The 27,282-nt window shown below is 41.8% G+C and overlaps 8 protein-coding genes across 8 annotated transcripts; 4 read left to right on the top strand and 4 right to left on the bottom strand.

Moving 5' to 3' along the window:
* Window positions 1-555: 555 nt before the first annotated feature.
* Window positions 556-2,205, bottom strand: C922_00563 (hypothetical protein; the record flags this gene model as incomplete). The annotated part of the gene is made up of 1 exon (XM_008816179.1): window positions 556-2,205. One exon carries the CDS (start codon window positions 2,203-2,205, stop codon window positions 556-558), a length of 1,650 nt encoding a protein of 549 aa, XP_008814401.1.
* A 335-nt stretch (window positions 2,206-2,540) lies between these two features.
* C922_00562 (hypothetical protein) lies at window positions 2,541-4,555 on the bottom strand (the record flags this gene model as incomplete). The annotated part of the gene is made up of 8 exons (XM_008816178.1): window positions 2,541-2,588; window positions 2,844-2,950; window positions 3,125-3,189; window positions 3,319-3,416; window positions 3,681-3,794; window positions 3,926-4,072; window positions 4,216-4,281; window positions 4,514-4,555. 8 exons carry the CDS (start codon window positions 4,553-4,555, stop codon window positions 2,541-2,543), a joined length of 687 nt encoding a protein of 228 aa, XP_008814400.1.
* Window positions 4,556-6,254: 1,699 nt separating this feature from the next.
* On the top strand, window positions 6,255-10,222 carry C922_00561 (structural maintenance-chromosomes protein 2; the record flags this gene model as incomplete). The annotated part of the gene is made up of 2 exons (XM_008816177.1): window positions 6,255-9,515; window positions 9,830-10,222. The coding sequence occupies 2 exons, from the start codon at window positions 6,255-6,257 to the stop codon at window positions 10,220-10,222; spliced, it is 3,654 nt and encodes a 1,217-aa protein (XP_008814399.1).
* Window positions 10,223-10,987: 765 nt separating this feature from the next.
* On the bottom strand, window positions 10,988-15,613 carry C922_00560 (hypothetical protein; the record flags this gene model as incomplete). The annotated part of the gene is made up of 1 exon (XM_008816176.1): window positions 10,988-15,613. The coding sequence occupies one exon, from the start codon at window positions 15,611-15,613 to the stop codon at window positions 10,988-10,990; it is 4,626 nt and encodes a 1,541-aa protein (XP_008814398.1).
* Window positions 15,614-17,422: 1,809 nt separating this feature from the next.
* C922_00559 (glycerol-3-phosphate O-acyltransferase) lies at window positions 17,423-18,679 on the bottom strand (the record flags this gene model as incomplete). The annotated part of the gene is made up of 1 exon (XM_008816175.1): window positions 17,423-18,679. One exon carries the CDS (start codon window positions 18,677-18,679, stop codon window positions 17,423-17,425), a length of 1,257 nt encoding a protein of 418 aa, XP_008814397.1.
* Window positions 18,680-19,916: 1,237 nt separating this feature from the next.
* Window positions 19,917-20,507, top strand: C922_00558 (ferredoxin; the record flags this gene model as incomplete). The annotated part of the gene is made up of 1 exon (XM_008816174.1): window positions 19,917-20,507. One exon carries the CDS (start codon window positions 19,917-19,919, stop codon window positions 20,505-20,507), a length of 591 nt encoding a protein of 196 aa, XP_008814396.1.
* Window positions 20,508-21,578: 1,071 nt separating this feature from the next.
* On the top strand, window positions 21,579-22,151 carry C922_00557 (hypothetical protein; the record flags this gene model as incomplete). The annotated part of the gene is made up of 1 exon (XM_008816173.1): window positions 21,579-22,151. One exon carries the CDS (start codon window positions 21,579-21,581, stop codon window positions 22,149-22,151), a length of 573 nt encoding a protein of 190 aa, XP_008814395.1.
* Window positions 22,152-23,683: 1,532 nt separating this feature from the next.
* Window positions 23,684-26,578, top strand: C922_00556 (hypothetical protein; the record flags this gene model as incomplete). The annotated part of the gene is made up of 1 exon (XM_008816172.1): window positions 23,684-26,578. One exon carries the CDS (start codon window positions 23,684-23,686, stop codon window positions 26,576-26,578), a length of 2,895 nt encoding a protein of 964 aa, XP_008814394.1.
* Between the last annotated feature and the right edge of the window lie 704 nt (window positions 26,579-27,282).

Genomic DNA, 27,282 nt, shown 5'->3' with positions numbered 1-27,282 from the left:
TAAGTACCCGTTGCCTAATAGTCTGACAAACGTGCAGGATGTCCCCCGTTGGATACGCGGCGGGTTCTTTATCGGCACACATACAGGGGGAAAAAGATAATGTTTCCGCAGGGAAATACACACATATGCACGAATACGCCTTTGTGAACGGCGTATATGAAAAAACACTCGTATAATCTGCGCGCCTGCGTGCAAGCACAGGGTCGGATCCATTTGTTCCGCCGTTTGCGAAGTATACACGCGTGCCGCTGGTAGGTGGCGCGGATCCATAAAGATGACGAATTAACTGTTTTGCCTATCCCCATTTATGATGTCGGCGTGTGCACGGGCGCCTACTAATGTACATACGTAAGAACACACGGACACACATATATAGATATATATATTTATGTATATTTATATACCTTTCGCTTCCCCCACCCCTGCGTGCGCACCTGCATGTGGGACATCCCAAACATAACTTTGTGTGCACACCTTGCGCACTCCATTAATGCTTTGTCCTTTTTTCCGTCCGTCCTTGACGGTAACGCAGGCTGCGCCCTGCCGACGGAGCTTCTAATTCCAGAAGGGGACGTTCTTATCAGGGACGCACCTCCACTCCTCCTCCAAAATCAACTTTGCCTTTTTCTTCAACCACCGAGGTTTCCAGTCCTGACTTAGCCACAGCCACTTCCCAGACTTCCCCCTTTTCATCATTGGGCGTCCCCCTTTAATTGCCCTTGTGTGGGGAAACCGAACCACTTTAAAGATTTTGTCCGTAAAGAGCAATTGCAGATCGCTCAAAAATTTAATGACGCTCGGATTGTATGCCCCTAGATATAGGATTAAATTTTCAATCAGGACCTTCGATTTCGATGTGTCCACATCATTTAGGGGAAATGTTAATGTGTAAGATTCTAGCGCGTGGTGGAAGGCATCATCATACTGTTCCTTCTGCATATATTTTATGGCCAAGATTCTGCACACGCGGCTGAGGTATCTCGTTTTTTCATTACTTTTCGAGGCTTTTTTTAATTTTCCATTTCGTAGTTCTTCTGGGTTTTCGCCTGAACGAAGGATTTCCGCAGAGCTTATCGCTTTTGACGGAGCTTCCTCTTCCCACTCGTTGGATAAAAATTCCTCCACCCCGTTAATACGCCTTAAATGAATATTTTTAAAATCATCGAAAGTGATGATCGGTTCGTTGAAATGGATTGACTCCATGGCATGAGCATGTATAGAAGACTTCTCCTCTCCTGCTTCTTCCAAACCTTTTTTTAGGTCCAACAAATTCTCGATTGACAATTTTTCCTCATCGAAAAGAAGTAGAAACGCTTTGGCCATTAACTTGCTGTAGCGCTCGTTTATGTCCAGGTAGGAACTATGGTTGGCAATTATTTCATTCAAGACAAGTTTGATCTGATGATGATTTTTTTTCTCTCCATTGAGTAAAAGATCTAGCTTTTTAAAAAGGACATACGTGGTGCACTGATATTTTAGCAATAAATCGGTTAGCGTATCTTTTGGGAAGAGTTTTTCCTTCATTTCTGTTACAAAGCTGTTTTTGTCGTTTGGGGAAGGGGTGCTATCCATAGGGGCTTCTCCATGATTGGCTGTTTCTATGGGTGAGCACATTCCATGAAGAAATGCTTCCCTCTCGAAGAAGTCATCATAACCGCTATTGGGAAGCTCCTCTTCCCTGGCCAAAAAATCGACCATATTGTCTACCTCTCGAATGGAGTTAAAATAAGTGCCACATCTTCTTAGCAGCCTGTTCACATTTGTTTCCTCATTTAATTCCTTTCCGATCAATTCATCTACTAGCTTATTTTTATGTCTTAACTGAATTGTGGGTATCGATTTAATGTGGAACTTACGAACGAGGAAATTATTCATACTTACGTTTAGCTTGTATAGGGGCAACTTTTCAACTTTCTTGATTTGGACGAAGTCCTTACTTAGGGTTGCCAATTTGTCAAAATGGTTGAAACATCTATTTGAGTAATGGGCATATCCGTAGAGGAGAAATGTTTTTCTCTTTTTTATTACATTGTCATAATTTTGGTCGTTTATTTCTTTGCATTCGAGAAGTTTGCTATCTGTACTGTTTAGCATAGCGGAGGAGATGGTGAACTGGCACTTTCGCAGGGGTATGAATGGCGCCTTGTGGTGTCTGCTATTTGTCTTCCCCGCGGACAGGCACGGGGGCAGGAGTGCCGCGCGCATGTTTCTGCGCCTTCGCAATGAGGTTCCTTCGCTCCGCAGGTCATCAATTTGCACACTTAGGATGATGCATTTGCTGGTTTGGCGACACAATATGGAGGTGGTACTACCACCTATCTAGTGCTATTAAACTTCTGATTTTGCCCCCTTCTTTTTCTTTTTTTTCCACTCCAGGGGAAATATATATAAATCGAGGAGCTCGTTTTCGTTGTAACATTCGCAGGAAAAGTGAGTAGCCGCATCGTCACTCATCCGTTTATATACATACGATATGTATGAGGATACCCACGTTTGTGCTTGCACTTTTGTGGGTCGCGTTTACGTTCTCGCAGGAGGTTCTACTTGGTTACGGATATGGTCATTTTCTCCTCCATCTTTTTGATCAGCTGATGTGCATAAAAATTGCGAAGGGGGAGAAATAAGTATCTATTTTGAATGCTACATTGCGACGCGGAACGTAGTTTTTTTTTTTTTTTAAATGAAGGTAGGCCAGTAGAAGGTTCTTCACAGCTGACATGGTAGAGAATTGTACCAAAAAAAAAGGGCGCACAAGGGATTTCCCCCATTTTGCCCTCTATTTTTGTCCCTTCTATCTTGCCCTTTATTTTCCCCTCTATTTTTCCCCCTTTGCACAAACTTACCCCATCCAGGTGGAGGCTTATGTTCAAAATTGTATCGTCCCGTATACTGTCGTCATAAAAGGTGTTTTCCTGTTCCCGTCGGATGGCCATTTTTAAATTGTGCAATTCTGGCAAAGGAGGTGATCCCCCACATGGTATGCGTACGCGTGTGTAGGTGAGAAGCAGTAAAAATGAGAAAGAGCGCCTTGCATTTGTTGCAACGATGGGTTGCCTGAAAATGTCGCTATCTTGGCTAACCCATGTACGAACTTGCAAGGGTCCGGTCCTGTCCAAATGATTACCTTTTACGACCCAAGTTTGAAACTCGTAAAAGTGTCTGTCCTTTTCGTTAAACTTGTCAAGAAGCCTTAAAAAAAAAAAAAAAAAAGTGAAGCATTGTGCATGACACAGCATTCTATCGTGTGTGTATAGCGAGGCAAAATGTTGGGGAGGTTAATTCCCTTTTTTGTGCTGCCCCAAATTATCCACCTTTTACCTTCCAATGTTGTTTTTATACTTATCCTTAATCACCTGTATGATGTTTTTTTTCTTCCCCAGTTCGGCCTCGAGCTGCAGCTTTTCGCTATGCGCCAGCTGGAACACGAAAAAGTTAGGGAAGTTACAAAAATGGGCGTAGTCACGAACAGGCAGTATGAAGAAAGTCCAATTCAAGGGAATCATTAGACGCAACCAATCAACCACGCGGATGACACTTTGCATGTGCATTCGCGTGTCCATTCGCGTGTCCATTGGCATGCCCATTTTCATGCCCATTTTCATGCCCATTTTCATGCCCATTTGCATGCCCATTTGCATTTCCATTCACATGCCCATTCGCGTGCTTGGAAAGTCTCTCACCTCAAGGCTATTTCTAAGGTGCATATTTTCAGCCACCAAAAAGTGCGAGTGATGCAGTTCCTTGTTTCGGCTTTTTATCATTTGTCGATACGTTTTGGATAATTCGGTCAGGTCCTTCAATTGCGTATGTGTTTTAAGTGCAGTGTTGGAGGTTCTAAAGGGATCGCATTGAGCGGATAAGAAGACAAATTGATCGATACAGCATCAGTCGATCGTCTCCCTCCCGCTTTACTCGCAATTATTACCACGATTTTTTCGTTAAGTTTTACTATTTCCTCCTCCAACGATTCGTTTTGTCTCCCCATTTTGCTAAGTCGATCTTCCAGGTTTTCTTTCTCCCCTAGTATTTCCGCCACCTCTTTTTCCTTTTGGATGTATGCCCCTTCGAGGTTCTACTTAAGGGTTGGATAGTAGGCGCAGTGTAAGAGGATGCATTCAATTATCTGCACGGACATTTCCGATGCCGTGTGCGTTATTCTCCCCTTTTTTATGTCCCCTTTTTTATGTCCTCTTTTTTATGTTCCCTTTTCCGAACCTGTAACTTTTTCCGAAGGGCCTCTGACTCCTTTTTCAGGACCGCCTTCTCGTGGTTGGATTTGTTCTTTCAGCGTTCGTGCGAAATTGGATAGCGGAAAAATGTACATCAAGAGGTAAAGTGCAGTATCTTTAATGTGAGTTTTTTTGGAAAGGACAATATTCTACGTGCAACTTCTAAATAGGGGCGGTGGGGGGATTTAACAATGGATCCAATCCCACTTGCGATGGTACATATATAGAATCACACATACATAGATAAATACATACCCCCCCTACCCCTTTGCATGATCGCTTACCAACAGGTTTTTATATTTCTCCTCCAAAATTAAGTACTCCATTTTTGCGCACCTGCTACTGATATGCGTCTTTATGGCGGATGCAGTTGCATATCTGCAAAAAGGGGCGGCACTGAAGGGTGGGTTGAAAATTGGCTACACGTTTTTCCTGATGTGTCGTTCATTATGTGAAGGCTTAGGGGTGGATCTGATCACTGCATAAGTGGTTTACACGTGTGTGCCGCTTGGTTGCACATATTTATCGCTTCACAGTTGTGCAAAATTGCATTAATTTTAATATGCACTATTTTTATTCTCTATGCTTGTCGTGCGGTGCGAAAGATAATGTATCATTGAAAGTTGCCGAGGGTATGTTCAGCTAGTGGAATCTCTTCTCGCCTTAAGTGGCAGTTAATCCATAAGTTATCACTCTACAGTGCCTTAAAGTGATGCAGAATGGTTTCGCGCCTTCTTAAATAGGCAGAGGAGGTATATACTCTGTGCAGATCGAAGAGGGACTTGCAGATAATGCACTCCCTGGGTGCTATGTGGAGGAATATACTTCTTTCTATTTTTATTTTATTATATTTTTTCCCTTAATGATGGGTTACTTCTCCATGGGGGGAGAATATCCTCTATCTTTACGTTACAAAATTGTGTATTCTACATCTCCTTTTCACCTCACCTTATGCGCGAAGCTTTTTTTTAACCGTGTGGAAGTCTCCTTCGTTGGGGAAAATTACTCCCATGTGTACATATGCCAGTGCATATGTGTTCGAATTTTCAAGCTAATCAATTTTATTTTTTTTACGTTAAGTCTGTTAATGGAGAAACAGAGAAGAGATAAAATGGGGGATCTTTTGTCAAATTTTCATTTTTTTTATTTTGTCTTTTGAGTGATCTTTTGTTCATGCTTTTTTTTTTTTCATTTTCACACTTTCCATGTAATTTATTAGGAATTTTACTTGATTGCCGAAGTAGAGTTCCCGCGTAGGGCCCTCCCGCTGTTGGGCCAAGAACATATACATACACATATACATATATATATACAGACACACACATAGACGCACACACAGGTGGAAGATGCAAAGGGGTGTAAATTGCACTCTCCCGTGAAAAAGGAAAAAAAATATACCTACAGGAAGTTGGAGTCTGTAAAAATGCACAAATGTGTGGTGCGTGTAAAAAAGCACCGTTCGCAAATTCATGCAAGCTTCGCATTTTTGTCAAAAGGACGTTTTGAAAGTTGATCAACCGGGGGATAACACAAAATATATGCTTCCTTATTGGGCTTGAATTTCCCCCGTTCGGAAAAAAAAGAGGGAGAGAGAGAAAGAAAGGGAAAGAAAAAGATAAAGGAGAAGAGAAAGGGAAAATAAGTTTAAAGGATTTCTTATCAAGTGTCACTTTTAGCTCGCGAGAGGAGGACAACTGGGAAAATCGTCAGAAGTGAGCAGAGTGTTTTACATTAAAAGGCCCCAAACCATCGGGGAAATATTTCCAAAATAGGGAAAATCTCCGGGGAGGGAGAAATTTCACAGCTGCTTTACTTCTGCGGCGATGGAAATGGTGAAAGGGGCAAGTTGGAAATCAGGAACGCAGCAAAAAAAAAAAAAAACATAATAAAATATAGTATAATATAGTATAATATAATAAATTGAAGCAACCCAAGGGGCGAGGCACGACAGCACGGAAGACGTGCACATGCTGAAGCGCCTGAACTGGCAGAACCTCTTGGACAGCAGGAAGCCCCCTTTTCAAAATGCACATCGAGGAGATCATCCTAGATGGCTTCAAGAGCTATCCAACCAAAACGGTGATCGGGCCGTTCCATCCGCAGTTCAACGCGATAACGGGGCTAAATGGAAGCGGGAAGTCGAACGTCCTAGACGCAATCTGCTTCGTCATGGGCATAAACAATTTGAACCTGATTCGGGTGAATAGGCTGGACGAGCTGATCTACAAACAAGGACAGGCGGGAATCACCAAAGGGAGTGTAACGATCAAATTTAACAATGAGCAGAAGCCAAGTCCTCTACAAGAACCGTACAGAGACATGAAGAACATCACCATAACGAGACAAATCGTTTTAGGAGGACGGAATAGGTACCTACTAAATAGTCACAACGCCAAGCCAAAGGATATTAGTGACTTCTTCCAGTCACTCAAGTTAAACATTAACAATCCGCACTTTCTAATAATGCAAGGGAAGATAACAAAAGTGATAAACATGAAGCCCGTGGAGTTGCTCGGGCTTATTGAAGAATCCAGTGGGACAAAGCTCTACGAGGTGAAAAGAACAAATGCAATAAAATTAATGGGAAAGAAAGATCAGAAGCTGGAGGAAATTAACAAAGTACTAGTGGACGAAATTGAGCCGACCCTGGTAAAATTAAAAAAGGAAAAGGAAGAATACAACAAATTCATTAGCAATAATGAAGAAATTGAAAAATTTGAAAAAATCGAAATTGCATACAAATATTATGTGGCCAAAAATATGATGGAGAAAAGTCAAGAAAAAATTGAAGACGCTATGGATGAAAAGAAAGTCCTCGAAAAAGACATCAAAGATATCGACAAAGAAATGGAGATTTATAAGAAGGAAAAAGAACAGTTAGCTAGCCAGACCTATGTTGCTAGTGAACCTATGAAGATACTCATTTCGGAGAAGGAACAGGTGGAAAAGAAAATCTCCCATCTCAAGTCAGAAGCCAAGATAGAAGGAAAAGAAAAAGAAAAGGAAAAGAAGAAAAAAGAAGAAATTAAAAAAGAAATCAAACGTATTGAAAAAAAATTAAACGATTATGAAAAAAATGACGAAAAAAATAATAAAAATTTGAAGTCTTATGAGGATCTGAAAAAAAAAATAGAGCTTCTACGGGAAGAACTTAGCGAAAAGCAGACCACAATTAACTGCTTGCTAAGTGGAGGGATCAACAACAGCGAGTATACTGGCTCCTTCAGAGAGCAGCTAAAAAATAATAAAACTAATCTGAGCCAAATAGAGACACAGATAAATAACTTGCTACAAAATAACAAACATCTCGAGAAGGAAATCATGGCTTTAAAGGACCAGAGGAAGAAATTCGAAAAGGAGTTCAGCGAAATGAACAAGGAAAAAGAAGCAGAGGAAAAAAAAAAAATCGCTTGTGAGAATGAACTACAACAATTAAACAATGAACATAATAACTTCCTCGATATAGACCTTCTGCAAGAAGATAAAAGGATCCTGACGAACGAAATAGAAAAAATACACCAGGAGTTACAAGTGCTGAAAAATTTAATCAACCATGTAAAAATCGATTTCAAAATCCCTGGCAATGTCAACCCAGCAGATGTCCTTGGACAGATATATGAATTGATAAAAATTAAGAAAGAGTATAGCCAAACGGCTTTGGCCATTCACCTGATCCTTGGGGGGAAATTATCCTACATACTTGTCCAGAACAAAGAGTGCAGTAAAAGCCTATTCGAATATAATAATTTTGCCAAAGGAAGCAGGAGAGTAACACTGCTGCCGTTACAAGACTGTGTCGTGTCACGAGATGTGAACGAAAAGATTGTAGAAGAGTGCCGCCGATATGTTGGGGTAGATTCAAAAGATAAGAAAGACGTTATTCACTTCTTAGACATAATGGAATATGACAAGAAGTTGGAAAAACTTATCAAATACCTTTTTAACGGAACTATTATATGCTCCAGCGTTGATTACTGCAAGAAGATTACCTACAATCCGAATAAGAAGCTCTCCTTCCCGACCATAACCCTGGAAGGAGATAAGTTCGACACATCAGGAAGCATGTCCGGGGGTTCGAACAAAAATATCAACCTCTTCTTACTTCACTATGAAAAATATGAAATGAAAAAAAAAGAATTTCTTGACAAGGATCAGAAGTTGAAAGAAATAACCGCCAAATTGGACATCCTCCAAAAAGCGGAGGAGAGAAAAAAAAAATTGTGTAAAGATTTACAGATCTATGCCAACAATTTGAGCAACATAGAAAACAGAATACAAACGAGTAAATACGGAAATATATGCCAAAAAATTGAGCAGTCCAAGGACGAAATAGAGAAGGGGCGAAAAGAACTGACCGAGTTGTATGTGAAACAGAAGAAACTCACTGAAGTGATACACAAAATTGAAAAAGATATCTCAGAGTATGAAAACAATAAAGACAAAAAAGAGGAAGACTTAAAAGATTCAGTCAGAAAATTAAAAAATAAAATAAAACTCCTCGAAAATGAAGAACACAAGAAGAAAGAAGAAGTTGATGGAGTACTTCTCCAAATAGAAAATTACAAAAAACAAATGGAAAAAGAAAGCAACGATTTGGTCACCGCTGATGAAACTATAAATCAAATTGATAAAAAAATTGAAGAAATTGAAAATAACATAAATGTTGCATTGGAAGAGGTGAAAAATCTCGATAAAAAAATTTTAGAACTCCAGGCCAGCTTCAGTTGCTATGAAAATGAAATAAAACAGGTAATAAAAAAGATGGAAGGTCTGGAAAAAAAGAAAAGCAAACGCATGCTTGATTTGAAGAAGCTAGATAACACTTTAATCGATTTGCAAAAGGATTCCCAAACGGCCAGCGACACTGTCAAATATCTTAACAAAACCCACGTTTGGATCGAATCTTACGAACCTCTGTTCAATAAGAAATGCACTCCATACGATTTTGAAAATTTTAGACATGATGTCATACAGAAAAAAATACAAGCCCTCCAGAATGAACAGAACAAATTGTCCATAAACATCAACAGGAAGGCTGTTCAAATGTATGAACAGGTGCAGGTGGATTACAAGGATCTCATCACGAAGAAGTCCCAGGTCGAGGAGGACAAGAAAAAGATACAAGAAGTTATAGCAGATCTGGACGTGAAAAAAAGCGAGAGTTTACTTTCTATGTATGAGCAAATTAATGACTACTTCCAGGCCATCTTTTCCACGCTGCTGAACAATGCGCAGGCTAAGTTGTGTGTGGTAGATGGGGACCTCTCCAACGGGATTGAGATGAAGGTACGGTGTGCACGGGTTTTTCCCCCTCCTTCATTGTCATTGTCGCGGCTGCCACTTCCTAGTGGTGAACTCCATTGTATGCATGCAACACGGAGTGATGATAATACCATAAAAATTTTTCTCCTTCCTCTTGTGATGCACACGCGAAGTGGGACATGTGGCGCTTCATAATGATTGCGGCTTGTTCTTTGCTCTGCTTCTCTTTTCTTTACTTCGCTTTGGTGTACTTCTCTTTTCTTTACTTGTCTTTGTTGTACTTCGCTTTGCTTTACTTCACCTTTCTTTACTTTTCTTCCCTTCCCTCCCCTCTCCAGATCGCCTTCAACAATAACTGGAAGGAGTCCCTAACCGAACTGAGCGGCGGCCAGAGGAGTCTCCTGGCGCTCTCCTTAATTCTGGCGCTGCTCAAAGTGAGAACCGTCCCTATGTACATACTGGACGAGATCGACGCGGCACTGGACCTAAACCACACCCAGAACATCGGAGATATGATAAGGACGCAATTTCCGAATTCCCAGTTTATTATTGTCTCATTAAAAGAGGGGATGTTTTCCCACGCGGATGTCTTGTTCAAAATGAGATTTATCGATGGCATTTCGACCGTCAACCGACACTCGCTTGACATTAGGCAGAGCAAAAACAAGGAAGTGACCGAGGTGAAGCGTCGAAGGGTTACGATTCACGAGAAGGATCCGGACGACGATTGACGGTTCGTCCAAGTGGGGCCCATCCATATCGGCGTGCCTATCGTTGTGATAAGAAAATAGACCTATATGCCCATGCATGTTGTTTGCATTTTTCGCCTCCTCCGCACCCCATATAGCACAGGTGAGGAAAAAATGCCCAACTTTTGTGACGCCACGTACATGTGCTTTTCCTTCTTTACACAGCACATGTGGCATAACGTAAAAAACGAAGCGACTCGTAAATTTTGAAATTTACAAGCAAGGAAATAATTAATGATCATGTTTTGAGAGCCATGCTCATAAGCTCTTCTCACTCAGTGTGTATCTATACAATTGGAAATGGGGGAAGGGTGACTACTGCTCTGTCAAAGAGGCGCATAGAATTGTGCCACATCAGACGTAAGTGGCTAAAAAAAAAAAACCATTTGGGGAATGGTCAAATGGTTGCATCTTGGACAAGAATAATACGGCCAAAAAAAGGAATAAATAAATAAATGAATGAATAAATACGCAAGCATAGTGTACGTAATAAAACAGTTAATTAAGTCTACTATCGCAACTGCAGATAACAACAACGTACGAGTTGCGAGAAAAACCAAAAGGGTAAGAAGTACAAACGTGTTGCACCCCATGAGGGCAAAAGGGCGAAAGCAGAAACTGACGGGGCAACGTTCGCATATGCATAGGTATACATACAGCTGCGATTGCGCCAGTTAACGCGCAGAAACCGATTCTAGCCCCGATAACCCTTCAAATCGATGCTATCCATGCCAACAGCTCCCCCCCTCAGCGGAGAACCACGTCGGCCAAGCTCTGCACCAGGTCCTCGATGATCACGCTTTTCATCAGGTCAGATATGGATTGCAGCTGGAAGTAGGTGCATATTCTGTGCTCCACATTGCGCTCATCTGTAAAGGAAACATCGTCGTATTTCCTAGTAAAAAGGAACTTCCCGTTTTGAAGATCTACAGCCAGGTAACGTTTTGTCCTCGAATTTAAAATATGGACAAAGGAGTTGTTAATTTCCTTGTTGTACTTATTACACCGTTCCACTAGAAAATGCGCGCCGGGCACATTTTCAATTTTCTCATTCTTTATCTGAATAGCAATCAAATGTTCGTCGCTTGGTGCGGAGAGGTAGCACCCTATTATATTTTTGTTCTTATCTCTGCGAATGTTGCTCATTTGGTTTATTTCTCCCTTTGGTATGGATCCTTTGTATTGAAACGAAACTAGGTGCGCTTCTTGGATGTGCCCTTTCTGCTTCTCTGTCTGCTTCTCTGTCTGCTCCTTTTCCTGCTCCTTTTCCTGCTCTTTTGGAATTGGTTCCATTTTGGGCTCCACTGGGGTATGGTCACTCCTGCGGCTGCTGGAGTTGTCACCGGGGGGATCAGTACCCATTCTATCAGTCAAATGGCTCCCCCACGCATCCTCCACACAGTCTCCATCGGGTGCCGATCCATTCCTCACGGCGTCGAGAAGGTCTCCCTCGGGGGGGGTCAAATCACCAATGCCCCTACTATTTCCTAGGTTGTTATAATCCGCAGAAATTAAATCATCTACACTTGACGTGTTACTTTCTAGTGGGCATTCTCCAATCTTGGTGGAATTACTCAGTATTGTCCCTTCCACAGAGTTTACATTGGGTAAATACTTCTTCTTTTCGATTATGTTAAATGATTCCATTTCTGCATATGTCTTGTTTTCGTTTAGATCCTTCTCTTTCTCGCTCTGTTTGGCTTCCACTGTTTTGGAGGAAGTGGTCCCCGCCTGAAATTGATTCCTTTCCATATCACTCTTCCCCTCTAATGGGGGAGGGGGTACCATTTGATTCGAAGTAGGATCTGTTACATTCTTATGGGGTGGCACCTGATCAGCATTTACCCCTTTGGGATCCTTTCTGACAGGACCTTCTTCATCTACCCTGCTAGACTCATCCTTCGCTTTGATAAAATTCCTGGAGACCCTTTTGGAAGAAGCCATGTCCTTATTCATTTCTGCATTTTCTACCTGACCTTGGGGGGGATAAAAAAACTCCTTTTCATTCTTATCACTATACCAATTGTAAATGTCGTTAAAATAGCCATAAAAAAAATTCCAAAGAGGGTTGCTATTTTGCTGGAGTAATTTCATCTTCCTTTCATGGGTATGATAGTTGTAAGTATAATTTATGTCTATTGTGTGCATTTGAAAGAACCCGATGTCTTTGCCAAGTACGACTTTCTCAGCTTCTTCAATGAAGTGTGGCTCTATGTCGAAAAATTTATCCATGCATGCAACTTTGATGGAATAGGTTCTAACTTCCTCTCTTAACATGTTATTAATAATTTGTACTTGTTTTATTTTCCCCATTATTTTATCGTTGCATAGGAACTTGCTTCCTATTTCTTTTACTATTTTGTAAAACGCCTCAGAAGAGTCTCCCCCCAGGGGATCTTCTTTCTCTTCATACCAATGGGAGCTACAGATGTCCTGTAAGAGACTACTACAGATGTAGTGTAAACATTTCGAATTTTCCCGTTCCGCGTCTTCCTTCCCCCTGGCTTGCTTCATATCTTCATATTTTTTTACCAGCTTGTCTAGGCACTCATCTTGGAGAAATAAGTCTATAAAATTTGCTAGCACTTTTTTTAGAAGGATCTTCTCATTGTTGGCAGTGGGTTGGCTGGGCTGACTCGATTGACTCGATTGGCTGGGCTGGTTCTTATCCTCCCCCTTGGACGTCCCGCTCTTCTGCTTTGACAACCTGTGGTACAGCTCGACGAAGAGCCCCAGCTGGAGAAATCCACAATCACTGCTGCCGTTTTCGCCGCTTCCATCGCTACTAATGCCAGTAGGTGACTTCCTCATCCGTATTGACTTCTCATCATCCCCCAATTTGGCCCCCCTCACGTGCATTATGTTGCCATAATTTGATGGAAACGCTTTCGAACTGACATGGACCATTTTGTGTGTCTCCCTTTGGTCCCGCAGGTACTCCAATTTCTTTTCCGACATATAGAGCATCAAAATGTACTTTTCCTCTTTTTCTAAGTTGTCTACCTTTAGCCCCAATTTATCAAAATCGATTTGGTACATGTCGAAATGTTCAAAGTTGATGAGGTCGACGTCGGTGTCATTAATGAGTGTTAACTTCTTTTTTATGGCATCCACTTTGCTGGCCATATCGTCCATGCTTTCTTTCTTTTCCACACCGTTCGCAGGGGCGTTTCTACTAAGAGTGTACTTTCCAATCGGAGCATCTTCCTTGTGTCTCCAGTTGGGCGTCCTAGACATCCCCCCTTGGTCATGTTCTTCCAAGACAAAGGACCTTTCCTTCATGTCTAAGTTGGCGGTGGTGTTTCGCTTCTCAAAATTGTTTGCCTTCATTTTTACAGCCGAGATGATATCACTTTGGTATCTTTTCATTTGGGGGGAAATTATTTTCCGATTCGTTCTTCCTCCTTGCGAATATTCTTCGCTTCTTGGGATCCCCGAGCCATTGAGGTAATTTCCACGGCTCGACCTGGCCGTGCTCGAATTGAACTGGTCTGAATATTTAGCAGAATACCCTTTCGACTTATTCAAAAGAGATGATACTTGTCTGTTAAGCCAAAAGGGCTCCAATTCGCTCTCCTTGGCCTCCTCTATTTCAGAGTCGTCGTATATTTTTATATCTGATAATTCGTCTGACGAACGGGAGGACGTTCTTCTCGACCCGTTTATGCTTTCTACATGGTTCGCATCGAAATGTTCACTCGATTGCATGTGATAACTTTCCATTTTGTTAATTTTTTTTTTTACCTCTTTTTCGACTTCATCTTCAGTTGGTGCAGGCGAAATGGGGGTAGCCTCTTCACCCTTGTGCTCCATGTTGTCGCAGAACATGCCGCGACTCTGGTTGTTCCTGTTTTTTCTGAGAAGGCCAACCTTATTCACACTTTCTATGTCCTCCTCTTCCCCCGTTTGTTCTTTCAACGATCTGAATGAACTGAAGGAAGTCGTTCCAAATCGTTGCATGCGCAGGTGTTCCCCCTCATTGGTTGCTCCTCCGACACTTTGGCCCGTGGTGGCATTTCCAATTTGTCTCTCTTTCCCGGTTTTGAGGCTACTAATCCTTTTAAGTGAATTATTCATATTCCTCTTTTCGGTTTCCTCCAAAATGTGCTCAATGGAATTCACCTTTTTCTGAACTATGTCGTCTGTGTCACTTTGTTGTATGAAAATTTTTTGAACCATGATTTGTTCCTCAGAAGACTCCTTTTCTGAGCCATCCGAATATTTCTTCTCCCTCGGGGGATAAAAATATTTCTGATTACTATTTAGCTTTCCAAATGTATGGTTTTTCCCTTGTGAGTTCAGGGAGAATTTTTCAAATTTTGTTTTAATTTCGCGATTTTTCTCCCTTCTCAATTCCAGCACACTCAATTCATCATTTAGTTTTGTTGGAGTGAATTTTTTTATGGCGCTTTGGTCTTTCTGTTCTTTTTGTTTTCCTGCTCCCTCCGCCTTCTCCGCTCTTGTATTTTTTGCGTGTAACTCTTGTTCAGTGTACAATTTGCTTACTTCATTCGAGACTTGTTCACTTTTTTTTTTTTTTTTTTTTAAGTCGTGGCCATGCAGTTGCCTCTCCTGTTTGTAATTTTTTTTTTCTGTCATACGATCATTTGTTGCGCTTTCTTCTTTTTTTACCGCAAGATCAAGTTGTACGTTTTGATAATTTTGTGCAGCCTGCTCGCTTTCGTCGTCTTGCTCATTCTGATCGTTCTTCTCGTTTAGTTGATCGGACTCGTCTGTGTCACCATACCAGCTTGGTACGTCTCGCCCACTTGGCCAACCTTTCTCTGTGAACACACCTACGTGACCCTCGGTCCCACTTTTCCCCTTTTTTGAATCCCTAAAAGACAAAAATTTATCCGTACTTTCACTTCCCCCACGTTGCAATGTCTTGCTACCCACGCGTGCACTTCTCCCCCTGCTTATACGCATAAAACTGGCCTTATCGATCTTCCCATTTTCTGCCTTCTTTAGGTAATTTGATTTGTGGCTAAACGAAAGAGGAAGCGACTTTTTCTTCGAGAGCATTTCTGACTCATTGCGTAAGACATTTTTTTTGTAGTAGTTATTTTCCGTTTTTCTGCGTGTGTACATTACATCCCATTCGGGGTGTTGCAGCCTGTCCACAAAATGTTCATTGTGTATCGATGAGCTGGCTTGATCCTTACCCTTTTCGATTTCACCGTCAGGTGTACCTTCTTCAAATGGGAAGACTGTAACAATTTCGTCATTTTGGTCCCCGTTTGCTATATTGAAATGCGCATCTGCATTTTGATTGGTTCCCTTGGTGTTAGGCTTTTTGGCTTCGCCGCCGAGGGACTTGGCACCCCTTCTGTCCACCTCCCCCTTCATCCCGTGTAACTGGTTCGTGTCCATTTCGCTGAAGTGTATAAAGTGTTCACCAAATGGGTATACCTCTACGTGTGCACACAAGTGTAACCGCTGTTATGCGTTTCGCGTGTAGTACGTCGTAGCAGCGATTGTCTCCTCTTTTAAACCCATTCGTGAAGGAAGAAAAGGGTAAAGAGACAGCACATACAATTGTGATGACTTACGCGCTGAAAACGCAGATAGCTGTACTGTCAACGTCTAAGTGGTGTCAATAAAAAGACAAAAAAACAAGTTAAAGTGTGAAGGGATGATCCCGTGTAAATGTTATTTTGCAAAATGCCTCTATCAAAACAGAATAAGTTATTCGACAGAGTAGTATGGGAAACGACCAGAAACAAATGAGCACATCATGCGTAGGACATGCGAATAAAAGCACACATCTTTGCGCAATGATACGAAATATGATGAACACAGTGCAACACAGGTTGCTGCATTGTTGATCGTAAATAATGCAGCTACTTGTGTAAGGGCGGGTCCTTCGTTTCCTTTTGTCCTTTCATTTTTGTAGGGCGCATCTGTAGTGCATGAGCCAGTAAGACAGGATGTTCTGCCTTATTTTAGCGTCTACGCGTAACTTGAACGTGTGCACATGCACAAGTATCTATACATCTACATATATATACACGTACGTGCAAATGCGCCTTTTACAAAATGTTGACGAGGTTAATTCTCCACCCCACAGGACGCTTAAACAAAATAAATGCGAGCGCTGTTGGCCGCCTTGCCACAAAAGAGAGCTTACAACACAGCATGCGTTAAAAAAAAAAGTTGTTTCTCCTTTTTTTGAAAACTTTGAAACCTTTTTAGTAGACATTTTTTTTTATCCCGTTTTGTGCCACATTTTTGTACAATTTTGAAACAAAAAAAGAGAAAAAAAAAAACATTAAAAATGAAAATAAAAGTCGCTGATCTGTGCGTGTGATGTGATAATTGAAGGGGTGGAATGGATTTTTTGGCTAGCTGGAAAAAAAAAAAAAAACTTCTGATCTCTGCATATCAGTAACGAATTAAGTCCTACACATGGAACAACCGGAAAAAAAAAAAAGAGAAAAAGTCAACCTTTTACGTGGCTTATTTTCCTTTAAATAGGCAAACATTGAACAAACAATTTATGAGCAAATTTTACAACATCATAAAATGATCTAAAGGGGGGGGTTAATTTTTCGAAAAATGTTCAAAAATATCATATTGAAAATGCGCGTGTGTCATACGTCTGTGTTTTTTTTTTTTTTTTTTCTTTTTGTTGCCGTTCTTTAATATATGCCATTTGGGGGGCAATAACAAGGGAAATCAAACTTTCTAACTTTTCATATTCATAATGACATAAGTAGTTATGGACGTATGTAGCTCTGCGCATGTTCACAAATGAGTGCAAATTACATATTGGGGGGGATAAGAGATCAATTCAGTTGCACCAACGCAACGTACACTTAATCTCGTGTGAAGCCTGTCCAGTTGTCGTATGGATTTTTCCTCCCTCCCGTAACGTCGTGACAAAGTTATGGTATCTAAAAAGAAGTGATAAATAAAAAATACGAGATGTGAATGGAAGAAAAAAACGTGAAGGGGAAGTCCAAATAAAAGACAATTTTGACGCAAAGATGGGAGAGTAATTGGGCGAGTTCAACGAGGAGGCACATGTAAGTGAGGGGAAGGCTAAAATGCCCAGTCTGGTGTGACTGATGGGGGTGTTCTGTGTAAAGGTTACAGTTGTTCACCGGTGGAGACACTCTTCACCATGGGGCCCCGGATGGGGGAGGACATTTCCATTTGAACTTGCACCAGAACTGCCAATTAGCATATTTCACTATACAGCCGACTCACATAGGTGTATAACTTTTCCGTTATCTCTTTTTCGTCCATGGTGGGATACACATCAAAAAGGTCTTCCCCTAGATTGACCCCCACGGGGGAGTATGAACACGACCGCTGTTTTTCAATTTCGTCAACATCGACCGTGTTGGGAGGAGGACATATATTGTACGTGTTCAGCGCGAGTCCTAAGAAATGGGTTTTTATTTTTGCCCGTTTTGCAAAGATGTAGAAAGTTTGTATAATTTTGGGATCAAAGGTAGAAATTTTGATGTTCCCATGAGGGTCTTTTCTGTCTCTGCCCCCACTGGGAGCTAGCCAAATGATATTTCTCCCCTCTGTTAATAAGTTTTTCAAAGCGTTTAAAGATTTATGATTAAACATGATTTTCTCTTCTCTAAGTTCTGGAGGGTTCTCAATATATTTTTTGGAATAAATGCAGAGCAGGTTAGCTGAGACGCTAAATGGCCTCGATAAAGGATCTGCCCTTATTTTATGACCCCCAATAAAAATAATTTTTCGGGAAATGTTACTCGCGTTATGAATATGAAAAAAATATTTAATTATATTTGCATCAGCTTCTATATGGTGATTACTGAAAATGATTATGTTGTGTCCTTGTTCTATCCATTTTTTCATTTTGTCAATGTGATCAGTGCCCCTAAATTTAGAGTTTTCTTTATCTATCAATTGGGACCAGAATTGTAAAGACCATTCGTGTAAGCTTTCATCATATCTGTGAACATTTGGGAAGGTATAGTATCTATATTTTTTGAACGATTCTATGTACTTTAAAAAATTTTCTAAAAATATCTGTGGAGGACAAGATTTATGTCTTTTCATTTCATCAAAGTAGTTTTTTAAGAACCCAGAGAATGTGTTGATGTGTTCTACATCGCCCCTGTCTTCTCCTTTTAGTGTCTCTAACTTTTCGGAGATTATTTTTAGGGCTTCTTCATAGGTGTTATTTTCCAGAGTTGGGTAGTTCATCTTATTCCCGCTACTAATCGGAGGGGTGTATACTTCACTATTGTCCCCATTTGGGGCAGTCGAAATTGGATTTGGTGACGCACGGATGGTACCCTTTGTCTGTCTACTTCGAATCCCCCTAACCGCGCGGCCGCAGGGGTTATAGTTTTTTACGTAATGCAACGGTTTCTTCTTAACATTTTCGACATAAGTCATTCGGATGGTGACAAATAACAACGCGGTAAACAGTGCGTTGTTTAGGTGTAGCATTTTCCCGCGTCGGTTCTACAGAACGGGTCAGATATTGTATGTATATATTATCAGCGTAACGGGGGAGAAGAGCAGAAAAAATGAGGGTGTGCAGAATATTCTCACTTTTCGCATAACAAGGACAGTGGTGCACGTACAACACCTTGGCCTTCCCAGGGTTGCACATTCGTAATTGTTCGTCGTCTTAGCTGCGCCTGTTCATCAATGGTTCGCTGCGAGTGTGTGTTGTAAGTCCCTTCCTTCCGCTCGTTTGTGGGCTTCTTTATTTCTTCTTCCTTTTCTTTTTTTTTCCTCTGGCCGCCCGCGCGGTTCTTCAATTTTCCCGCGCCTATCCCGCCATTTTTAGAATCCGTTTTCCAACCTTGTGCACGGGCGTATACAGAGCTGTTTGACGACACAGTGCAAGTGTTGTGACGCGGCATGCGTGCGAACGGGGGTTCCACTAGGCTGCATGTACGTACGTATGTACCATGCGCACATGTACACGGTGACGTAACGTCCTCTCCACATCCATGTGTCCTTCAACGGCTCCCCTGCAGAAGGGATTTCGCACGAGTTGGCCTTTCGGCCACGCGCTAATTTGAAATGCGTAAAAAAAAATGATAAGATAAAATAAAATAAATAAGATACAGCAAGGTACAGTACAGTTAGGTAATCCTTCCCGCTCGCTTTCACCCCCAAATGTGAGCAAACGAAATTTCTACATTTCCTCAAAACGGAGCAGAGGAAAAATGCAAGTTGGCCTTCGTGTACAAAATATTTGCAAACATTTTTGTATAGAAAAGAAAACTATATGAAGAATTTTTTCCATTTCCGCGTAGCATTATATTAACCAATTTGTGAGCAAAATGAAGGCCTGATCCGTGTGACCAATTGAGTAAAGAAAGCCAGGGTGAAGGGAAAGCCATAGTGCCAGCTTGGTACAAGCCACATGACAAGCGCAGCCTGGTAGGCTAAACTCATAAACGTACGTATTGCCATTTATATGTGTATATGCTCAGGCCGAGGCGCACAACTCCAAATACAACATTTGCACAAACGGCTTTCCATTCCGTGAGGGTCATTCCCTTATGTGTAAAAAGCTGCCAAATGAGGCGTACACACCTTCTAGGACTGCGAAGCGAAAGGTATTCACATCCGCCGCACACATGCTGCGCGCCTGCGCTTCTGCCAATCGGCCCATCTGCACATGTGCACCCTATGATCACACATCTATGCGAGACGCGAAGAGAAAAACATGATTGCAATTCTCCTGCTCCTGATGCTTACACTGTTAACAGAAAAGAACAATACATACAAATTCAGCAGAAAGAGAACCACCCTAAATTATATGTATGGAAGTCGAGGAATAAATATATGTACCCCCCAAAAGAGAGCCGGTTCCAGGTTTCTTAGTAACCTGGTAAGCTGTAAAAAAGCGTCATGCCTTCCTGTAGGTGGGGACACAGGAGATACGGCGCTGCACACTTCTAGTCACTTCAGAAATGGTGGTGGGAAAAGGAGATATTTCAAATCGTCCAACAGAAACAAACTGTTTTATAACATCACTCTGCGAACAAATGATGGAGAAAAGAAAATTCAGTGCGATGAAGATGAGTACATATTAGATGCCAGCGAAAGACAGAACGTTGAACTGCCGTACAGCTGTAGGGGAGGAAGCTGTTCCACCTGTGCTGCGAAGTTAATCGAAGGGGAGGTAGACAATGAGGACCAGAGCTACCTGGACGAAGATCAGCTGAAGAAGAAATATGTTCTTTTGTGTACTTGCTACCCCAAGTCTGACTGCGTTATCGAAACGCACAAGGAGGATGAGCTGCACGACATGTGACTTTTTTGGGTCTCCGTTCGTAGTTCTGCATAAGATTATGCTATCTTAGGAGTGCTTCTCCGCGATTATGCTATTTTAGGAGTGCCTGTCTGCGATTATGCCAGTTTATGCGTGTTTATATCTGCCTGTACGTGCTGTACACCTGAACGAGGCGGTCGCGAAAGTACTCCAACCATTCTGGAAATTTCCCTTTTTTTGTGCGTAAATAAAAAGTTAATCTCTCTGTTTGGGTTTGTTTTCAAACTAAAGGGGGAAAAGCACTCGTGGAATGGAGAGCGATGATGGAGGGTTCAGGGTTCAGACGACGGGGCCCATCTCCCCAGAAGAGGGTATATTAAATGTCTCCCGTCCTGTTTCCGTCCGTACATAACTTGAGCATTCGTTGGGCATATTTTTAATTCGTGCGTCCTTACCCTCCCTCCTTTTTATAACCTATTTAGAAGTTTCCCCTTCGTCGTCTTTCCTCCAGTGCAGCGGCCCTCGCCTTCCCCCACTTGACGTTTTTTTTTTTTTTTTTTTTTCCCATTTGTACTTACCAAAGAGGCGCGTTCTTATTAGCCTAAAGACAAAGCGTGGACAGAAAATTAGTCCCAGTAGCTTCCCCCATTTGAGCGAATTAACAGATTAACAGATTAGCACATTAACAGATTTGCAGATTAACAAATTGACCTTTTGGTAGATGAACCTCTGCTCGTTCGTTTATTTCCGCTTTGAGATTTCTGCGCCTGTGCGTGATCGATGAGGGGGTTTCTGAGTCTGTCCTGTTTCCATTCCCGTTGCATGAATGCATCCGCGTTGTGCGAGTTGGACGCAATTGCGTGTACAGCATGCTCATATGCATATGCCTATACGTGAGCGCATTTTTAAGTTGTTTTGCTTCTTCGCGTGTGCCCCACCTCGGTAACATTGATCGGCAAAGCGTGCAGTTCGTTGCGTGCGTGCAGTTTGTGCTTTGCTGCAATTGTACGCCCATGGCGAAGACACACCGCGCGTAGCAGCGTAGTTACAGCAGCTTAGTCGTAGCTTCCCCATCGCGCCCCACCTGTGAATTCACATTTCCCACTGCAGAAGATGAGCTCTTCAAAATGTGTATCCACCAGAGTTGCAGCATTCGTTCTGTACCTAATCCCACTGATATATTCCTTCTTGCTCGTCGTATTTGGGTTCCTAGAGTATGAGCAGAGAAGGACATGCAATTTATTAGTGCTGTGTGTGCTTTACGGAGTTGTAATCATTTTAATTTGTTCAGTTGGATGCTATGGAATTGTAACTGAAAATGTCACCTCCATCAGATCAACAATTATCTTGTTAATAGTGAACAACATTATTATGACCATGTTAATAACTTTCCTGCTGATTGATATTTTAAATTTCCCCCACGTGGTGACAGTTCACAGAGCTTCCAAAATTTTGCAGTTTGTGGTGCAAGACAAGAAGGTAGGCTTAGCTTTCTGTTCGGTTGTCTACGGATTGATTTTTTTTTCCTTCTGTTTCATGTGGACCATTGGAGATTACTTAGCTCAGCTCGATGCAAAATTATGTTTGGATGACTTGAGGCATTCTCATGACCGCATGCAGCACAAGAAGAAGAAACATACGACAAAGCTCCTCGGAGACGAAAGCGAGTTCTTGATCAAGGTGTAACTAGCGCAGTGAGGAGGGCAGCAGAAGGCACGGAAAGTCATAGAGGGATATTGCAAGCCGCACGTTAGTGTCCAGTTGTACACATTTTGAGAAGGGAACTTGTGGAGCACCACGTGGGAAGGACCACTTGGGGAGAGTTCCATGTTGACCGAAGAAAAGAAAAGAGTATTTGTGTCTCTGCTTTTACTACACTTTGCGTGTACTTGTAGAGTGGAGGCACTCCCACACGTTTTCTTCCCTGCGAAAGTTAGCTCCTCCGTTTTTCTTAAAATGGGGATGAAAGAATTCGCTAATTTTGGCCAGGGTTACGGGGGGTGTACCGTTGCGGGGGACGCTTTGATTCCCTCCATTTTGCCGTTCATTTTGCCGTTCATTTTCCCCTCCTTTTTCCACCCCCCGTCATATTTAAGATTTATACTTTAGAATAATACTTTAACCGCCCACCCGTTTTGTCGCCCCATCGGGCCTATTCCCCCTAGCACTGCCTCCCATCCCAGCTCTTTCCGCACCCCTCATTGATCCAGTCAAGCTTCCACCCCTTTGCGAAACTCACAAGTGTTACTTTAAATTATGTGCATAACATACTCGTACGGGGTGGGGTCCTCAGGGGGAACCGGCACCGCGGTGGTAACGTCTGTATAGACATATGCGCGAATTTTTTTTTTTTTTTAAAACGCATTTTAATCACTGAAAACGAGTTTAATTTGTTTCCCTCACCTGATACATGGAAGGAGCGAGTGAAGATATAACAGCACATTGACACAGATTTAGGCGAATACAGTGTCGCTGTTGGGGGCACAACGGAAGGAGCAGTTGGCTCTGAGGGCACATTACAGCAGAAGGAAGCCCTTTGGGAAAGAAAAACCTTTTGGGAAAGGTCGACCAACTGGGAGTTTCACTCCGTTGGGGTATTACTGAACCAACCGATTTTCACCTCTCCATCGATTCCCATCTCGGGAACGTAAATTTGTTACAGTGGCGAGGCGTTTTGGAAGAAGGGGCCACTTTGCTTCACCAAAAGGAAAAAAAAAAAAAAAAAGCTTCTCGGAGGGAAATACAATAGTACGATGAATGCGTCATGCTATATATGTAAAGCATGGACAACGTACGCATGTATATTTTATTTATTATTTTATTTTTTCTTCTTCTTCTGGGGGCATTTTACCCATCTCTCCCACGCGTGGGGTATAGCGTAGCAAGCCTACTCCGAGGTGGCACTTTTCACCAATCAGCATTCATCTGCGTATATTGGGCGAAGGCGTCGGAGAAAATGCAGATGTGCTTGCGACGTTGTGAAAAATTCTCCGCAAACCGCCGCCAATTGGGGGGGTGCGGATGAAAGATTATACTGCAGTGATCACCCATTTGAAGAATAAAAAAAATATGTTAAAAGGAAATAAGAATTTTTTTTCCACTTTATTAATCATTTATTCGTTTGCGAAGTTGCCCTTTTTTGGAATCCTTTTTGAGATTTTTTTTTTCCGTTATGCGTAGCGTATATGCCTCCCCAGGGGCTGCAAAAAATCTGCAAAATGGTTAAAACTGCTACGGAGAATAACCCCTGCGCATCTGTCGCAAGTGACATTTGCGCTCTGTTCACTGCTTTACAAAATGACAATAGTAAGAAGGCCATTTTGACTAATCTGACCAAGTTATTTCTTCTGCTGTACAATGAACGGCTGAAGAGGAAATTGTTGTATGGCTCAAGGGAGGAGACGCGTTGCAGTGATGACGAAGAGGACAACGCCAGTTTGAGAAGGATCTTCAAGAATGATCTCATTATACTGGACACTGGGAAGAAGGATTACACAAAATACGAGCTGTGGCTGAACGAATGTTACGATAAATTTTTAAATATGCTCTTTGAGTTACTTAGCCATAGTGATGAAGTTCTTGTAACAAAGAGTTTGTCCCTGCTGTTTGGTAGTCTCCAATTTGAATCCAAGATATATAATAGAATAACTACCGAAATGGGAAAGGGAGCTAGCCAAGTGGGGACAAACCTGCACAGTAAAATTCCCACTCATGTACGTGGTACTCCTCGAAATGAGACGAATATCGCCAGCCACTGGGGGGATGGCAGACCTAAGTTTATAAAACAAAACGAGATGAAAAGCAATTTGATGAAAGCGTTTCCCATTAAACTTTTTAGAAAAATAATCTTCCATCTGCTGAAAATTGATCAAATTAGCATCAGCACGATAAAATATATTTGCAAAATATATTTGTGCTTTTATTACGATTTGAACTATTATTTTTTGTCCATCTTGAAATCCTTTTGCATTTTGAGGAAGGATCTCCGGGATGAGAAGTTCTATGGAGACGATGTTGTGGCCAGAGAGGATCATTTATCAGCAGAGAGAGGACACAACGAAGGATTCACCACGAAAGAGCAAGTGGGACGAGGAGGTAAAGACATATTAAGGGATAACCCTAATACAAACCTGTTCATATTTAGCATTTTAATTAACTCTATAAAACCGGAAAAGAAAACTAAAGACGCCCACATTAGGAGGAAAGATTACTTGAAGAGAGGCAGAATTGACGAATTATTCTTCGACCTAAATGACGAGGAGTTGAGAGGATTGGCGAAAAGGAAGAAAAAGAAGAGACGTATTTTCCGAAGGAAGGAGGAGAAAATGCCATACGACAAGGTCGAAATGAAGAAAACGTTTTACAACTACGACACGGATGACAGCATTGTGCACTCGTCTGGCGAAGAATCGGACGGTGCATCTTCCCGCGAGGGAGACAGCAGCACAGGTGTAAGCGACACAGGACAGGGTGCCAATTTTTTACGAAACGCGAACCTAATGCACGGTACAAGCTTCAGCGACGAAGAATTTGACCCAGATAAGGTAGAAGATTATGTCATTAGTCCAAAGAGGAAGAAAAAAATCCAACTCAAATTGAAAAACAGAAAGAATAATTTATTTATAAGTGAAAATGTCGATAAAAGGATTTACGCCAGATTGTATACAAGTTGCTGGTTCTACTTTATAACCTCATTTAACCACAGACATTCGATGGTTCTCCAGTTATTGCACTCCATTCCACTGTTTGTATTTCCATACACAAATAATCCTTTCTACCTTATCGACTTTTTCAACTATTCCTTTTACTCGTCCCAGGGTTTGTACACATCACTGGCTGCTCTTCCAGGCATGTTTTACATCCTGACGGACTTAAACGTTGGGAATTTGCTGCAAGGGGGGGGAGGGACGGGGAAATCCGAGGAGGGTAGTGACCGAATTGATGAAGAAATGAACGGGGGAGAAAGCGAGGAGGAGGGCGAAGGAAAAAATGAAGAGCCAACTGAACAGAGAATTGCCCCCAAAAGGAACCACCCAGACGAAGGGGAGAACAAGTTGAACGATAATATGTACACGGATTACTACAAGAGGCTATTCGAGCTGATAACACCAGCGAGCTTCTACTATGCCGATACGAGCTTCTTAAAGATAATTCACGCATCTATAAAGAACCAAATGATCCCACTGCACTACGTCATATCCTTTTTGAAGAAACTTCTGCGAGTAGCTTGCCTGACCTCCTACAACGTGTCGATAAACATCCTCAGCGTGGTGTATGACTCCATGAATTATTTCCACAGCGAATTAAAAGAGGCCATGTCCCTTTCCGCCTCGGTTTTTATGAACCTAGAAATTAAAGAGGATTTATTTTGCTATCAAGATTTGGGCAAAAATTTTGAAAAAAAAAAAATCGTCCAAATGTTGTGCGATGGAGATGAAGGGGATACAGATGGGAATGTAGATAGAAATGGAGATGGCAATGCAGATGAAAATGCAGATGGGAATGTAGATAGAAATGGAGATGGCAATGCAGATGAAAATGCAGATGGCAATACAGATGAAAATGCAGATGGCAATGCAGATGGCATTGCAGAGGGCGAATTCATGACTAGTTTGGTTCACTCGGAGGGGGAGGACGAGTGTGATCATCAAGTCGCGGCACCAAACGGGGTCGATAACCATCTGTGCGCGGAACTGCGCGTAACGGAGAAGGACATCACCCTTCTGCAAGCCACCGATGCGACGCCGGAACTCAATTCGACCAAAAAGCTGTTCAGCCTGCAGGAGTGCCTGCCAGACAAGTATCAAATAAATTTGAACACTCTGAACAGGAAGGAGCTGTACATGGCCAACCACATATTTTACGAAATAATTTTGCTGAACAACCATTTGTGCGAGAATTTGAAACAATACTCGAATGTGTATCACTACAGCTTCGGCAGCGATTCGTTTGCCAAACCGCAAACTTTTTACACGAACCCGAGTAAGTTAAATTTGCAGATGGAGAGTTCCCTTTTTGGCTTTCTAAAGAATTTTTTGAGCTTTAAAAAGAGGAAAGAGGCGGATATAGTGCCTTGTGTGGAGAGGAAAGGTTTTTCAACGGTCTTCCTATGAATCCGCGCAGGGATCACGATCACACTTTGCGTTTATGTTCTATTCATTTATTTTTTTTTGTTGTTGTTGCCTTTTAGCAAAATTTTCTGTAAATTTTACCATTTGTTTGGGTATGTGGAAAATAGGGAAACTGCTCACCGTCAAGTGGTGCCACCACTCCTGTAAAAGTGTTTCTCCCCAAATGGGGGTGCCGTAGTGGACATGCCGTACACAAAAATAGTGCCCCATTTGTGTGCATTTGTTTGTATATACTTTGTGGAAGTATTTTTTTTTTACCAATGGTAACATCGAAAATAAGTGAACTCCTATGATATTTTCCCCACCTTAAAAATGCTACACTGCATTGTGCTTGAGCAGAGAAGAAGTATACTTATTTTTTTTTTTTTTTTCTTAAATTGTACTTACGATACAGATTTGCTTTTAAAATGCAAGTTGGCGAGCTTCTACCAATTTGATAATGAAAAAAAAAAAAAAAAACATTTAAGTACACGAAAGAGAAGTAAGATTTTTCACGCAAGCATGTTTTCAGGTTTGCACTCACTTGGTTCTTTCTTTCTCCGTTCAGACTCGCGTTAACCGATGCAGTGCACGTGTTTGTCGCTTTTTAGTTCCAACCCGTTCGTTGTAGCGGCGTGGAATATGCCACCAGCGCAGATATTTGAGCAGATACATATATATACGTATATATGTACGTATGTAGGCAT

This window comes from Plasmodium inui, assembly GCF_000524495.1.
Source record: "Plasmodium inui San Antonio 1 unplaced genomic scaffold supercont1.2, whole genome shotgun sequence".
NCBI classification, from domain to species: domain Eukaryota; phylum Apicomplexa; class Aconoidasida; order Haemosporida; family Plasmodiidae; genus Plasmodium; species Plasmodium inui.
Note: the sequence above shows the minus strand (reverse complement) of the source record. Positions and strands in the feature narration are given on the sequence as shown.